Source organism: Syngnathus scovelli, chromosome 3 (assembly GCF_024217435.2).
Source record: "Syngnathus scovelli strain Florida chromosome 3, RoL_Ssco_1.2, whole genome shotgun sequence".
In the NCBI taxonomy this organism is placed as follows: domain Eukaryota; kingdom Metazoa; phylum Chordata; class Actinopteri; order Syngnathiformes; family Syngnathidae; genus Syngnathus; species Syngnathus scovelli.
This window is the reverse complement of record NC_090849.1, coordinates 21901158-21916952: the sequence shown is the minus strand read 5'-3', so window position 1 is coordinate 21916952 and position 15795 is coordinate 21901158. Positions and strand designations below refer to the sequence as shown.

Genomic DNA, 15795 nt, shown 5'->3' with positions numbered 1-15795 from the left:
TGACCACACGTATGAAACACCCGGTCATCCATATGTGTGTGCACATTTATTTGTTTGAGCAAACACTGTGTACAAACTCACCTTATCGCAGTTGACCGTCTGGCAAGTGTGTGCGTGACATTTGGACTGACCCCGCTTGCAAACACACGTAGTGCAGGCGTCCTTTTGCCACTGCTCGCCATGCTGTAAACACACACACTCGTTAGAGTCTCCTACTGAGGTGTTCCTAATGAAGTGACATGACCTGGTACTGCTTCCCAGCAGACAAGCATGGATTGGAGAGGCACTGAGGACAGCACTGACCAGGCGGGATCACCAAGTTTTCATTCTGAGGGGACAGCATGCATTTTTTATTGTCAACGCAAACTGGGAGATGCGCTGCACTTTTCTTGCAGCTGCACCGCACAACGACGGCGACCGTCGCTGGACAGCAACGTGCAAAAGGGGCGACGGCGGCTCACAGCTTCGCAGGCCACCGGCGGACACTCGGCCACCGAGCATCGGACATCCCCGCTGTGGCAAACGCATCTGGAACACCGGCTGGGACGCCACTCCTCACCGTCCCTGTACTGGGATCCCTCCCAGGAGCAAGACTCTGACACACACACACACACAGACGTCCCAAGAGGCCCTGCTCATTTTGAAGCAGAGTTTGGCCATTTACGGGTCATTCTAATGGTTTGAAAATTGAGTCCCAGACACCAGTTTTATTTATCAATACGAAATGCCGGTTCTCATAAAAGAGTTTCAAGAGGCGGCCGTGCTCAAAAAGAAATTGTGATTTGAAGCAATCATTTTCGGGTCATTGTGACAATGTCAGCGAGTGCTACCAAGATTTAAAAAAAAAGCTGAAGCCAGTTTCACTTAACACAGAGGGATTCATGAACAGACCCACCCAAAAAGTCTCCAAAAGTCAAAAGACATCATTTGCGATTGACGCCAAAAAATTGTTTACGCGTGAGTCACGGGTCATTAAAATGTTCGAGCAAAAAAAAAAACCAACAACACAAAGGTGTTGGACAAATCGCTGATGATTCATCCCGAAAAAGGTGCGCAAAGCTGTTTGACATGCAAACGATGGATGCCAGATGAAAAGAAAGGTAAATATCAAACGTTGCTGTTGTTGACGTCTTCCAAGCTGCTATTTTGAGCGCAATTTGCCGCACTCCTGTGAGAGTGCCACATTAGTACAAAGCAGCTCGCCGCTCGCATATATATATACGTCAAGTCTGTTGTTTTGATGCTTTGGAAAAAAAAGAATGAAATCAGAATTTGTTGAGTTTGCCTGCTCAGCTCACCTCCGTCGCCAGAGCACTCGGGACAGCATTCTCCTGCCGGGGTGAAAGGTCGGCGGTCGTCGGGACAAGTGAGGGCGGGGCAGCGGCGGGGTCGGCAAGACACCTCGCCTGCGGAGCATTCGCACAATGTGCACGGCGAGGGGCTCCACTCTGTGTCGTGCTGAGAAAAAAAGGAACGCACGTCACAAGGTGCCGAAGGAAGTCACGGCGTGTCGGCGGCACGCACTGCGTATGTGAGGCCATGGTAGCTGCACCGTCCCTCCACGGCGGAGACGCACTCTGGGCAGCATCCCTCGGCGGCGATCCTCAAGCGCTCGCCCTTTTGTAAAACCAAATCGGGGGACCATGATGGCATTTGTTTGGGCGTCCGTTTGGTTAGACGGCGATGCGTCAATTCAGCGAAAACACGATTGTGAAGAAAAAAAAAAACAAAACAAATGGCCTCGTGGCTTTTTTTCTTTTTCTGTCCGCTTTGAATTATTCCAAGTCGGAAATTGTTGCCGCAAATTAGTGATAACTTTATAAGATTTAAACACACTGCTCAAAATGTAATGACATGGTATTAGAATATTTTCAGAAAAGATATCTATACAATTTAAAAACATTTTCCTTTACAGAATGAATAAATGAAGGGTTAGAGAAATGTGATTATGAACTTTAAACTGTCAGCTTAAGTTCTTGAGGACGGTCAATCGTCATCCTTTGTACTTTCAGCGTGAATCATTTCTATTTTGGGGGCTGTCCCAAAATGGCCACCGTACCTTTTGATAGTCGCACTGCGGGTTGGAGCATTGGACGGGAACGCAGATGACCACCTCGTCATGGCATGTGCACTCCCGGCACCCCTGCGGGCGCCACCGCGACTTATCCTGTCGGAAAAGACAACAAGAGAAGAACGCTCGTTAAAAACGCGGCAGGAAAACTTTTGCTTAGCGTGTGTCCATACGACTATTTGAATTTTTTTTCCAAAGACTTTAAAGCTACATTGGATATATTACTCTCAAAACTAATAAATAATGAACATTGAAATATGTGCTAAATATTTCAAAGAAATGAAGAAAAAGAATGAAAGTAAATGTTTGACGTTAGCATTTGTGTACCTAATCAAGTGGCCAGCAAACAAACCTTTCGTGAAACATAAGCAAAAAAATCATCTGATAGTTATACTTGAAAAACTCAACATTATACCAAGAAATAAAAGGAGAGCCTGACGCCTTGATGCTGCCACGTAGCGACAGCCCATCAACGCTGAGCCCGAGCCGCAAACCTGAACGGTCAATATTCATAAATCACTTTGCCATCTTAAATTTAAATTTTGCCGCCTGATCGATAACGCTCCCTCACGACAGCCAGAATTTGCGACGGTGGTGGTCTGAAAAATGGCCAATAATGGGCTCAAATCGACCAACAGGGGAAACATTCGCCGTTTGGATCTTGCCGTGACATGTAACATATGTGTGCCCAGATGTTGACCCCCAAACAGAAATAGAACATATCACGTGAGCTTCCTCTCTGCCGGCTCATTTCCACGATTAATTGACCCTTGAGGGAAGCCGAGTCTGTCGAGACCAGGTTGCAATCGTAACCGCTCGCTCGCAGTTTTACGCTAAGCGTTTAGCCACGGGTGACATACGTGGGGGAGGGTTGGGAGCTAGAGCTGAGAAGAAAGGTTAGGATTAAGGATTATTTTTAGCCCACTTGGTTCAATTCAAAAGAATCTCAGGTCCAATTTGATGGTCAACGATTTGGGTTACAATGTCTTCATTTTCAACAAGAATCGGTGGAATGAACCCTGGACCACGATGCCATCAAAGAGACAGACGGAAGCCGTCGGATTTTATAACGAGGTCCCGAGGTCGATAATAAAATGGCCACCGCTCACGCCTGAAATGAGCGTTGCAGCTAACGGCGGGTAAAGGCTCGAAAAAGCCAATCGGCTCCGAACACGGCGTTCCGATTGCTTTCCCTGCTGCAAAATGGCGTTGACCCACGAGTTAACCACAAACACGGAGGAGCGAGCCGCTATTTCTTGACCCGTGGCGAGAGCCGGTGTTAACGGTCATTTGAAGCTTGCGCCCAATTAGATTGTGGCCTCCCGGGACCCGTAATCGGGTTGCGTTGATTAAACGTCTCCAGGGTCCACTTCGTTCCCCCTCTTGGAGGGCTGTTGAGTATCACAGCTCATTCACTTGCAGAAAAGACCAAAATGAAAAAGAATAATAAAGTATATAATAATAATAAAAAATAATAATAATAATACATTTCAAAACTTTGTTCTCGCCTCTGGCAACCCGTCTGGGCTGGATAGATGGTACAAAGCGTCAACATCAAGCCTCGAGATCATCCGAGCGTGGCTGGAGGTCATCCTCCAAGGAGAACCACAAGAAGAAAAAGTTCCCGCCCCATAAATAGACTTGAACAGCGAGATGATTAATTCAGACACTATCGTGGAGAAACATCTGCTGGCGTGGTCCGACCAAGTGTATTAATACCGGCGCTCTTCACTGGGAGCCACGCTAACCCATTTAACAAGACACAAATAGACACGCGAGACAAGCCCGCTCAAAGGGACGCTTTGGGGGGGCGAAGCCGCATCGTCGATACAAATAGCTAAGCCACCACCTGAAAACAGAGTCCGAAAAAACAGAAAGGACCTGCAGCAGATCCAAGAAGAAGAAGCACTGCTCAGATAACACTCAAGTTAAACACATTGGAGAAAATCAAGGAATGACAGATGGAATTTAATGTCGGATGGCTCCTCAGTGCCAAAATACATTTGGAGCCATTTTGATAAGATGATGTCGTGTTAGGACTCGCCTCTCCGAAAACGTGCCGGCTCGCTCCGCAGGACGACTCATCTGACAAACAGCTGCTAGCGTTTAGCTTTTAAGGCTAACAAAACAAAGGCTTCATAATTCATTTGCACGGGGAGCCTTTCAAGTGACTTTTTTTTTTTTTTTCTGGCGGCACACGTTGCGTTCAAGGGGGCCCTGGCGTCCCCCCCCAGGTTTTTAATAATGCACAGCCCTGCTGTTGCTGCTGCCGCTGCTGGGTCTTGTGAGGCGTCGCATTCAACGATGCCGTCCTTCCTTCAAGCACCACTCAACGTAATTGACTACCCAACCAATCATTTCCTTTGTCGAACCTAAAGATTTCACCTCCCCAAGTGGGCGGGGCTTCTCACTTCAGACCACCTCTTCCTAAAACACTATTTAAATACTCCCGGGGCATGTTTTTATAGCACTTGTGGCTTTTTTGAATTGCTGTAATGACTAACAGATCCCTGTAGATGGCAGCGTTCAGTTTCTTTGAAACTGAGATTTGAGTAGAAGATCTAAGTTGGTGATTATCGTGGATTATCTTATTCTTCATAAGAGAGCGGGAAAAGGATTAAATACACACATTGACATGGGGACATTTAAAGATGGACGCGCAGGCGCAGGATCACACATTAAAGACGATGCGTCCCTCCTGAGGCTCGACTTATGTTTCAACGTGTTTGTGATGACGAGCCAAAAATGCATTAACGCATCCGGAGCAGCTCGACATTTAACTCGAGTGGCGCTCAAAGACGACCTCGGCCGAGACAGGATGGGCTCGAATTAGACGGAACGCGCCGACTCTATGATGCAGAAGTGTGCAAGATGATAATCACGATTATGCGCATCAATTTTGTCATTACTCACATTTATTAAGGAAAATATTTGCATGCCTCAATTTTTCAGTGACTAAACATTTGCGGGTGGGCAATTTTTACGAGCGAACAGACGGCTTTAATTGTTACGTTAATTGTTCAATGGAATGTAAGTCACTTTCATTTTTCCAACCATTCAAATGTAGAAACAAGTCCACCATTTTAATATTGAGTGACATGTATTGATTTCAAATTATTATTATATTTTTTTTTAAACTGTGTGCGCGCACGTGTGTGTGTGCACTTGCACAACGCTTTGGTAACGCAACACCAGTGCCGGTGAGCTTGCAGTAAATCAGACAAGTGCTGAGTGAGGAAACAATGAGAAGGAGGAAGGACTTTTTTTTTTTTTCAAGGCAGGAACAAATGAGAATGCATTAGTGTCCACCAAGAAAGGCGTGGAGGTGTGTGTGTGTGTGTGGTGGGGCTTCTAATAACCTCCGGCACAAGTGCGATGAGGTTGTGCAAAAGACCAGAAGTGGACTTTGCTGATTCTAGACTTCCCCACTTCCAAATACTTCACTTGCCTATTTTGGATCGGCACCTTTCACGCAGAACTTATGACAACATTTGGCCAACATGTCGTTCCGCTCGGGTGCGACCTTTGCCCTCTTCAGCTCTCTATAAAATGTGTCCAGTAGCTCTTCAGCATCTCTTACTGCGCGGCCAGTCATTGCTCCTGTGACCCTATGACAGTGGCGTCCATATTTAGTGACGCCCCGCTAACCGCGCCGGATTATTTGAGCAGCAAGAAACAGCTGCAAGCGCCGCCGGCAGCTATTTTGATTTTGGAATGGAATATGAAGGCGGCAATGTGGAGGCAGAAGGCAATTGTCCACATTTTTGACAACTCGATACTCCACATGACTATTTGTGGACCCCATGCAGGAAACTGCTTTTTTTTTTTTAGCACCGGAAAAAGCGTGAACATGAGACGACGCCACGGCGAAATCAGAAACTCCAAGCAGGGACTGAGGAATGCGATGTCCAGAGTTAGCGCGCAACAACGCTGTTTTCTCGCTAGCTGTGATTTCTCGCAACCACCGATGATCAACGTGACCCCGTTCTCTTGTTACCGAAGAGATAATTCAGCAAAAAACGTGTTGTTATTCCCGATGCCTATTTAGTCAGACATTTGATGCCAGGCGAGACTGAGGGCAAGATGCAACCAAGCAGAGACTGCGGCACATTTGCATCCGTTGTTATTTTCCAGCGTAAACGTCATCTTTCAACATGGCTACTCCTGGTCTTATCAGACAGAGTCCAGTTGCCACGGCGACGACACAACACATCAGCCGAGAGACTTGGTTGAGCCCCCGCCGGCTACTGAGTGCACCAGTTATGTTAAATATGTAAACAAGCTGGGCTCTTTGGCACACGAAAATCAATCGAGTGCACCAAACATCCCACGCGCACGTACCCACACACACACACACGTGGCTCAATGATGGAGTGGCCTTCTCCCCAAACGGCGCATTCAACGGTTATCAGAATTTGATGTTGTTCAATATCGAAATTGGCATCAGCCTAAAAAAAATCCATATCGGCCGAGCTCGAGTTATTTGGTTTGTTTTGGTGAACAGCAAGGCTCGTTTCTCTACGACAACTTGTATTTTGTTAGCATTATGCGGAAGAAATCCGGGCTGTTCATTAGTTGACAAATTGCTGTTTGTTGTGAAATAGCTCAAACAAAATTCTTCCTCAAGATTCTCATCAAGCTTGGGCTCTTTGATGAAAAACACCATGGGGTGTCTTTTAAGTCCTGTGGGGAATAATTTGAGCCCGTAAACGAAGGCGACGGCCTCGCAACCGAGGAGATGAAAGCGGGAAAATCCGGCGAGTTCACGTGGGAAGCGTTTGAACATCCGCCGCCGCTTTTGAAAACCAGGGATGAAGTATAACACGGTGGCAGGAAAGGGGGTGGGCGAGGGGGGGGGCACTTTGTGTGTTTGTGCCACTTGCGTTGCCACCGCTCATGCACGCTTTGCTTATTACCTGCAGCAGCTTGGCGAGGCGGCAAATAAACTCTGAGCAAAAGACTCAAAGTCATCTGAAACCGTTCGGTGCTGTGCCAACATGGCCGCCGGTTGAGTCGACTTGACTCGTCATGTCCGATGCGGCTGTCGTCCTCTGTTTTGACAGCTTTTCAAAAACGATTTCTCTTTAGCGTGAAGAAACTGCACTGCAGCTCGTACGAGTTTGAACGTCCTCCTTTGCTTACAAGTAAGGCGGGCAACTTGTTTATGGTTAAGTGTCGTCAACTGGAATGGTCATTATTTTTTGTCTCTTCCTGTTTAAACATCTAATGCAGCCCGTTAAAGCAATGGAGGTGAAATGTCCTTTTTTTGACCCCAAAACGTGACTTTTTCCGGTAAACTATTGCACTAATAAGGTTGACAAATATTTTTGAAAATCTTTTTTTACAATAAAGCAGACTCTTAACTTTTCTAATAAAATGTCGCCCTCTACTGGAGTGGAGGATAATCACTTTGTTGACTGCATCCTGTCTAAGCAACAAACACATTCCGAGAATCCACTTTTGGGGGGAGATGATGGAGACGTTACTTTTATTAGGGAGTAGGACAACCAGAATACAGTTTACGGACATTTGCATTTTTCTGGTAAAATGTTGAAAGAAAGAAAGACCCCCCCACACACACACACCCAACAACCTAATCCGTCAAGATCCGAAAACACGGCCTTCCTCCTCCTTCTGTGTCCTCAGTCACGCTTCACAAAAGCCCAAAGTTCACCTGTTCTACCGGCGCCGCCTTTTCTTGTGTGCGGGGGGGGGGGGACGTTAGCGAGCCACCCCGGCAGAGGTCAACTTGCCTTTTATAGCAGCTTGGAATTCTAAGAACGCACGCATTTCTGTCGGCCGGAACCTTGCGCGAGAACTGCGAGTCGCGAACCCCCGCCTCTTAAACAAATCAAATTAGCCGCGTTTGCTAATACTAATAACGGCTAAGCTGCACAAAGGTCAGCCACGATGATGTAACAGTTATGAAAAGATACTCAAGACCAAATGGCTATGATTAATAAAAACAAAAACGAGAAACTCCAAAGAACGCTAAAACATTGCTTGCAAATGACTTTCGGCGAGCCGCACATCGGTGGCAGGATCTGAAGGACGTTTCATACAAATTCAAGGCTTTCAAAGTTCTCCTTAAACTTCTCTCAAAAGTCCCACGCGAGCCGCGCCGATCGTCTCTCCCACTTTTTACTTTTTCTCAAAGTGAAAAAAAAAACTTTTCTCTTTCATCTTTTCTTCCCTCATTTGCACTTTTTTATTTATTTCTTTTTTTTTTTTTTTACAAGCCCGAAGCGATTTTTGGGGTGGAGGAGCAGCATCTGAAATCCCAAGTGCGGCGTCGGTTGCTAGGGAAACAAGGGCCGGTTCCCCGCATCTTGAAATCACCTCATTTCATTTTATTAGGCACCCCTGAATAATCGAACGCATCCAAGACGTGAGCTGCTTGTAAAATGTACGCACACACAAGCGCACACACGCCAGAAAGGCTGAAGGTCCGCGTTAGACCGTAATGACAAGTCACCTTGCTTTTAACGGCGCTTCACCTGGCTAATTACAGTGGAGCCCACCTGAGAGGAGTCGAGCTCCAGATGTTGCGCACACACACACACACACACACACACACAGTATCGGTATGTGTGATAGTACTTAAAATAGTTACTTATTTGTATTTATTTCATTTTTTCGTTCAGTTAACCAGACTTGAGAAAAGTGTATAGAAAATATTAATTCTTTCACATTTATTCTAAATTTACAAAAAACAAATCCTCAGTGGAACAACAAAACACAAGAACACAGTTTTTCCTTTTTTGTGTAAGCTGAGAAATATTTCGGAAAAACGGAAACTATAACGATCTGAACCCAAAACATGATTCTATTTTTGGGTAAATATCGATATATTTTGTTGCATGTCTATTTGATGGCTTTTGCATTACTTTTAAAGCGATACATTTGAAATAAACTCAACAAATAGAAACACAAATACAAAAATAAATAAAGAACGGACCTTGCGAGACTTTGTTCCTAATATTCTGACCTTGGGCCTTCCTTAGGCCGACCCCTGCTCCAAATGAGCGGGGCAAAAGTTGTGGACATTGTGAGACTTTTTTGTTCTGCCAACCACCAAAACGTTGGTCCGGAAGACGCCCGGCTGCATGTCAGGACGCGTATGAGCAACGCATGCTTTATTCATCGCTGGTGTATTAGCGACAACGCAAAGCTCTTTCTGGAAACCTCGGGAGACTGGTGAAGCAAGAGACGGGGAAAAAAAAAAAAAACACTCGCGTGAACACGATTGTGACAACGTGTCTTCGCTTTGCATGACAACAAAAACAACTTTTCAGTAACGGCTGCCAAAAGCTTCACATTTCAGCTCTCATGCTAATGCTAAAGAAGTTAGCGTCTCAAAAACGGTTTTAAAACATCAAAGATTATTTGAGTCGACATTAAAGCCTTCCTACATTTCCAAGACAATTTAGTCATCACGAAACAGTAGAAATAGGATCCCCCTTGCCTCACATCAAAGACATTTTATCTGTCATTGAACTTAACGTAGGTGTTTTTGTGAACATCAAAGAGACTTTGAAATCCTTAACCAGCGCCGCAGGTTAGCCCGGACCAGATCAATAGCATACAGCTCGCCATTGACATTTGACAGCGTTGTTGTGGTAACCAAGCTTTGCGGGGGGGGGGGTGGAATTGGACAACCGGATTGATACGACGTGAGTCACCGTTAGCATTGTTAGCGGCATTGCTGACGTGGGCGCTAACGTAGATGTTTTGATTTGGACGCACACACACACTCGGGCACACTCGGGACATTCATTTCACGCTCTAGCTGCGAGACAAATGGCAGCACCCCTGCCTGAGAGAGTAAACTGCTTATCATCAACCTGTTGGCTTATAAATATGAGGAGCTAAATGTCACACACACAAAAATACACTTTTAAAAGTGGAGGTGTTTTGTTTGTGTTTTATATTTTACGTATCATACAGAGCATGGAGAAATGAATATATGTCAAATGTATTGGTACCTTAACCCTTGTTGGAAAACAATCGAGACTTGAAACAATCGATTCGTACCCTAACGTTGTCTTGAAGCGCAAACATAAAACCGTGTCTAAGACACAAACGTGTTAAACTTGTAACCCTAATCTGAAATCTAACTTTCTATTCGGGACCTCAATTTAAAAAAAACTTATGAAAAAGTTTTGCGTGAAATGCCTTCAAACCCTAATTTGAAATCCTGAGCCCGGCTTGTAACCCAACTTGGAAATTTGGCGCATGAGCGATGCAGCTGAGCCAGGCGGCAGTTTGTTGCCGTGGCGATGTGCACGTCGACACACTGAGGGTGTTGTTCCGCTGGCCGCACAAGTCGACTCGGTCGCCAAAGGTTCTTTTCTCCGGACTGACCCGACAACTGCACCGACACAAGCACAAATGTGACCAAAAAAAAAGAAAAAAAATCTCCTTTGAACACTTTTGTGGTAGGATTTCAAATGTGGGTTCCAACTCGAAATTGAAATCTTAATTAACCTTGTGTTGTAACTTGCCATCACTAACCCAGCCTTGAAAACCTATTTCGAAACCCAAGCGCCATCTCAAAACCGCAACCTAGACTTGAAGGCTTATGTTAAAACAACCTTTTTAATGCAAGTCTGGTATTGTTTCTAATCCATGAAAAATGTAGACCACTCTAAAATTAGTTTTTGTCAAAAGACATAACCACATGTCTTCTACTTCTTTTTTTAGATTTATTGCAAAAGAAAACGTGATCTTGCACGCATGCCTCCCTGCTGCGTCAACTCTCTCACACAGGAAGCGTCTCTCCTTGAGGACCTTTTCCTCTTGGAGAAAAAAGCAGCGCGAGACGTAGCCTGCAGGCACCGACCAAGAAGAAGACGACCGCTAAACCAAGACCTGCAGGGGTGGGGGGCGCCTCAGGCTGCCATTCCCAGATAAGACGCTTGAGTGGTGTGAATGAAGTGGGACACACAAAATGGCCTGCAGGATGAGGACATGGGAAGGAGGGGGGGTTGTTTATGCACCTACAGGTTGGGCGCTTGCCAAAGGACGCTTCAACGGGGACCTCTGAATGGAGGCGGAATGGCAGGGGGGATTAGTTCCAGTCCAGGGAGCATCGGCATGATGGTGGGCCTCCCAGACATCCGCCACAACAGGCCGGGTTTTTTTTTGCAAAAAGTGTCGTGTCGGGCACCTGTGATTGCCTCCTTTCAACGGTGAAAAAGGAAAGACTTGCTGGAACGCCGAAACAGCTGAACTTGAGTTTGTGTCAATCAATGGGGTGCTGGTGCTGACTCCCATCTCATAAGAGTTGTCAACGCAGCCATAGCCCCGTTTGGAACAAAATAACTGGAAGTGTAACTCAGTCACCGACAAAGCTAACCAAATGAGTAACGAAAAGAAAATCATTGCTCTGTGACTCAGTTACCATCACCAAGTTACTTTTTCTTAAACAATTGTCAAGAAAATGCTGCTAAAACAACTCGGATAAATCTATTTGAATAAAAAATAAATAAAAAAACAGAAAAGGAATATGAGTGAATAATTCAGAATTGAAATTTATTTTACAATGAAACAAGATTGTCAATAGTTTTCCATTTAAAATACATATTTTTATTTAAAACTTAAAACTAATATTTTAAACTATTTTGTAATATCCTGAAATATTTTTGGATGTGATATTTAACATTTTGGACTATTTTTAAAATTAACGAATTTGATCAGGTATATTTCCTAGATGAACTTTCTATATTTTTAATATTTACATATCTTAAATTTGCGTGGAACGAGGTTATATATCTATATCTTACTTGTAATTAAAATATTTTTAAATGTTCAATTGACACTCATTTTGACAACAAATTACTTTCTTTGGGATTCTTTATATTATACTTTATTATTATAGTATTTATACATTATATTTATATTATCGGGCTGATGTAAAACACTCACAATGGTGTTGTTAATGTCTAAACCACACCGTAGACGAGGAGGGAACAAACCTTGCGAGTTTGGAAGCGATGGGAATGTTCGGCGAGCTTTAAAAGCATTTTGAAAAAGAGAGCAGCGTTTCACAACCTCGAGACGCTTAATAATTCACATGTGGCGACTCGCTGGTCCTCAGATGATCCATTTGTGCGTGTGTGCGTACATTTGTGTGTCCTGCACCACTTTAATTTTTGGCGATGGTGGTGGGTCATCACAAACTAGCTCTAAAGCAGCACACTGCAGGAAGTGTCAAGTGTATACTTCAAAAGAATACTACTGCCTTTGAGATACAAGTTCAATTAGTTTATGTCAGACTACTTATTCCAAAGCATGAAAATGCCATTCTTGCATTTCTGCACTGCTCCAAATTTTTTGTAACGCATTTGTTAAGATGGAAGCCAATTTTTGCAGCATTTTTTGCTGATGTGTGGACCTTGGCCACTTGGTGACAGTATAATGCAGCCGCAAAGGGGGAATTGTAAACGGCCTTAGTATAGGTAGATGGTTAAAAAAAACAATTGATGTCTGAGTAGTGTTATATTGTTTATTATCGGTCGCTTTAAATGTTATTAAACCGTAGCATCGATGTTAGTTTTACTAGCTGTGTACCGAGTTTTGCAATGTTTGCTAGCATTAAGCTAGCTAAACAAGTTTTTAAGGCAAACATTATGAATTTACAACGTATTTCAATGTATTTGCTTACAAGTCAGAACAAAATTCTTATTCATATTGCGCGTTTGTTACAGATGTAGGTTTTTTATTTTGCTGTGGTATCATTTCATTATTGATATCAAAGTTTCAATTGATTTTTGGCCCAAGCAATCTAGAGCAGTGGTCCCCAACCATTTTAGCGCCACGGACCAGTTACGTGTCAAATATTTATTCAGACCGGCCTTTATAACAATTACAACAAACAAATATAAACCACATAAAATAAAACTCACCTTTACGTTGAATTAGTGGAAGCTTGTTTCTCAGAAATCTCCAACATTAAAAGGTTTCTTCGCATTAGCAATACGGTTAGCCACTAAGGACGATGCAGTGGTTCCCAACCTTTTTTGCATCACGGACCGGTTACGTGTAAGAAATATTTTTCAGTCCGGCCTTTATAACAATTATAACAAACAAATATAAACCACATAAAAATAAAACTCACCTTTACGTTGAATTAGTGGAAGCTTGTTTGTCAGAAATCTTCAACATTAAAAGGTTTCTTCGCATTAGCAATACGGTTAGCCACTAAGAACGATGCTCTTAGTGCACTCCCATTTGTTGATGTGGTTGTGGAGGCCTTCAGTAATTGGTTCTGTCATTCTTGTTCACTTTTTTTTCTTTCAAAAATTCCAAATTTTTCTTTCCAAAATTACAATTTAATGCAGGATGCTTGGTCATCATGTGCCGAAGCAGTTTTGAAGGCTTCATTGCCTCGTTAGCTAGCCTGTCGCCACATAGTCACCTGTGGTGATAAATCCATATTTTAAGAAATTTTCTTTTAAACGCAGCTTTCCGTTACTTACAAATCGTAGCCTCTTCTTTTTCCGTCTCTTCATTGGGCTTTTTTCCTTTTCCGAAGAAGCTTTTCACACATCTCTGTTTCTAGCTAGTTTTTGCGAGCTTCGCGGGCTCGACCGGGTGACACGTCACGTGACCGGAACGAGCGTCACGAGACACAGATGCACCGACGGATGTAATTAAGAAAGAATTGCCAAATGTTTTATATTTTCAAAATAAAATCTTACTCGTCTTTGCTAGCTTTACGGGCTCGAAACATGTCACGTGACCGGGACGAGCGTCTTGACCTGAATTAATTAATCGTCGATATATATCTAAAATTAAAATTAAAATAATAATAATAATATTTTATATATATATATATATATATATATATATATATATATATATATATATATATATATATATATATATATATATATATATATATAAAATATTATTATTTTAATTTTTTTTCTGTGCAACTTGGCGGCCCGGTACCAAGTGACACATGGACCGGTACCGGTCCGCAGCCCGGTGGTTGGGAACCTCTGATCTAGAGCACACCAAATCAGATAGTCAACCAATCAATATGGTTCTTTCGCCCAAAAAAAAAAGAAAACTGTCATTAAATTAGCATCCAAAGTGGATTCTCATCAAATCCGCCCGGAATTGCTAATCTGACTCAAGAGGAGCACTTTTGACTTTGTGGATTCTCTTCCGACTGGTTTTCCCACAGACTTCGTTCGTCTTCTCCCACCGGCCCTCCTCATCACTAATCCGGTTGTGCCCTCACTTGGCTCTCACCGACACGCCTGACAAATTTCGCGTTGCTACCTGACATGATTGGTCAAGAACTGACCTTGTGCAGTACGTTCATTGAATTTGGACTCTAGTCTCCACCCATAACCAAAACTCATTTGCAAAGTTGTCCATCTGTCTGGTCTACGTGTTTCATATTTGGTAGAAATCCGACATAAATCCCTAAAATAGCTTTTTTGGCGATGGATTATTGAGACCTTTTTGTTGTACTCGTGAAAGACTTGTAACACAGATTTTGCAGTAAGTAGGAAATAGAAAAAAAACACATAAGTGTTGATCAATCCGATAATGTGACACTTTTACATGGTGACGGGAGAAGTAACGACACGCGACGCTGTGCCTGACTCCGACACAGAGGAAAATAGAAAATATGCTCGTAAAAGCCCCACTCAGACTTTAATGGCGGCACGGCGTCCGTCGCTTCATCACTTTTTACAGCCGCCACATTGTAAATGTTGCACGCATGCACTATTGGGATGCCTGCGCGCAAACTAAATTAATAAACAAATACTCGCGACTGCAAAGTCACCTAGACTCTTAGCCATCCTCAACGTCATTGGATGCTTCTCAGCGTTGGACTTTTCTGTTTGTCACCTTCTGGTTACGTCTGAACATTACAAACGGATTGGACCATTTTGATTTGGGGGTGAAACTAAATTCCTCCATTGGCATCTGGTAAACTTTGTGTAATCCTGCTACCTCGCTAACAAATGTAAACATAAAGTTTCAATGGTTCCGACATTTCATCAGGAACTGCCAAGTTTCTTTAACGATAATGTCTCTTAAATGCGTTGAGCTTTTATTTTGTAACCTTACTGAACGTTCCGTAGTGTAACAGAACTTGCTTTCTGTTACGGAACGTTACGTTAGGTTACCTCACATGATAAAATAGAAATTAACATAATTTATCGCGACTTGACAAAACGTATCGTGTGTCGTTTGTGACACTTCCTGTTCTTTACTTAAAACATTGCGTGTCTGCATTAGCCACTCCAGCTGCATTAGCCGCGTTAGCAACTCCAGCAGCCTAGCTCCACGTCCAAATATAATCGCCAACCCTCCAGGCAGGAATTCCTGGCATTGCGAATCCACGATCCCATTGCAGGATTCAAATGGAGGCCGCGAAACTGAAGCTGCGGCTGCAAGTGGCGTCATAATTACGACAATTTCCGTTAGTGATGACATTCCTCGTTAAATGTTAGCATTATGCTAATGGACGTTGATTATTATGAGACTTGGTTGACCCTGTCCAGGCTGTCCTTCCATTTTAATCTTTTGCACCATTTACCTTCAGGAGTTTCAAAACAAATCTCTGCATTCACTTCACACGGTCTCGAAAGAAAACGGCACAAATGATCCGGCAGTTTCAGTTTATGAACTTCTGAGAACCCGCTTCGGCTTCCATCGGCATTTCTTGAGAAGCGGCTGACATTTTGTGCAAATGTCAG

General features: G+C 43.5%; 1 protein-coding gene and 1 long non-coding RNA gene across 2 annotated transcripts in view; both read right to left on the bottom strand.

Annotated features, from left to right (window-relative positions):
• fras1 (Fraser extracellular matrix complex subunit 1) overlaps positions 1 to 15795 on the bottom strand; it is a 59429-nt gene that overhangs the window by 41289 nt on the left and 2345 nt on the right. The window contains exons 3-8 of the mRNA XM_049762979.2: positions 2060 to 2167; positions 1525 to 1617; positions 1299 to 1458; positions 462 to 595; positions 245 to 328; positions 82 to 183 (exon numbers count right to left, since the gene is read on the bottom strand). Coding sequence (XP_049618936.1) covers positions 82 to 183; positions 245 to 328; positions 462 to 595; positions 1299 to 1458; positions 1525 to 1617; positions 2060 to 2167 — 681 coding nt within the window. The remainder of the gene's footprint in view (positions 1 to 81; positions 184 to 244; positions 329 to 461; positions 596 to 1298; positions 1459 to 1524; positions 1618 to 2059; positions 2168 to 15795) is intronic.
• On the bottom strand, positions 2180 to 13803 carry LOC125994231 (uncharacterized). Its single transcript, XR_007490541.2, has 3 exons — positions 13552 to 13803; positions 13191 to 13490; positions 2180 to 13087 (listed from the first exon to the last, which is right to left on the bottom strand). It is a non-coding gene; the product is annotated as an uncharacterized lncRNA (long non-coding RNA).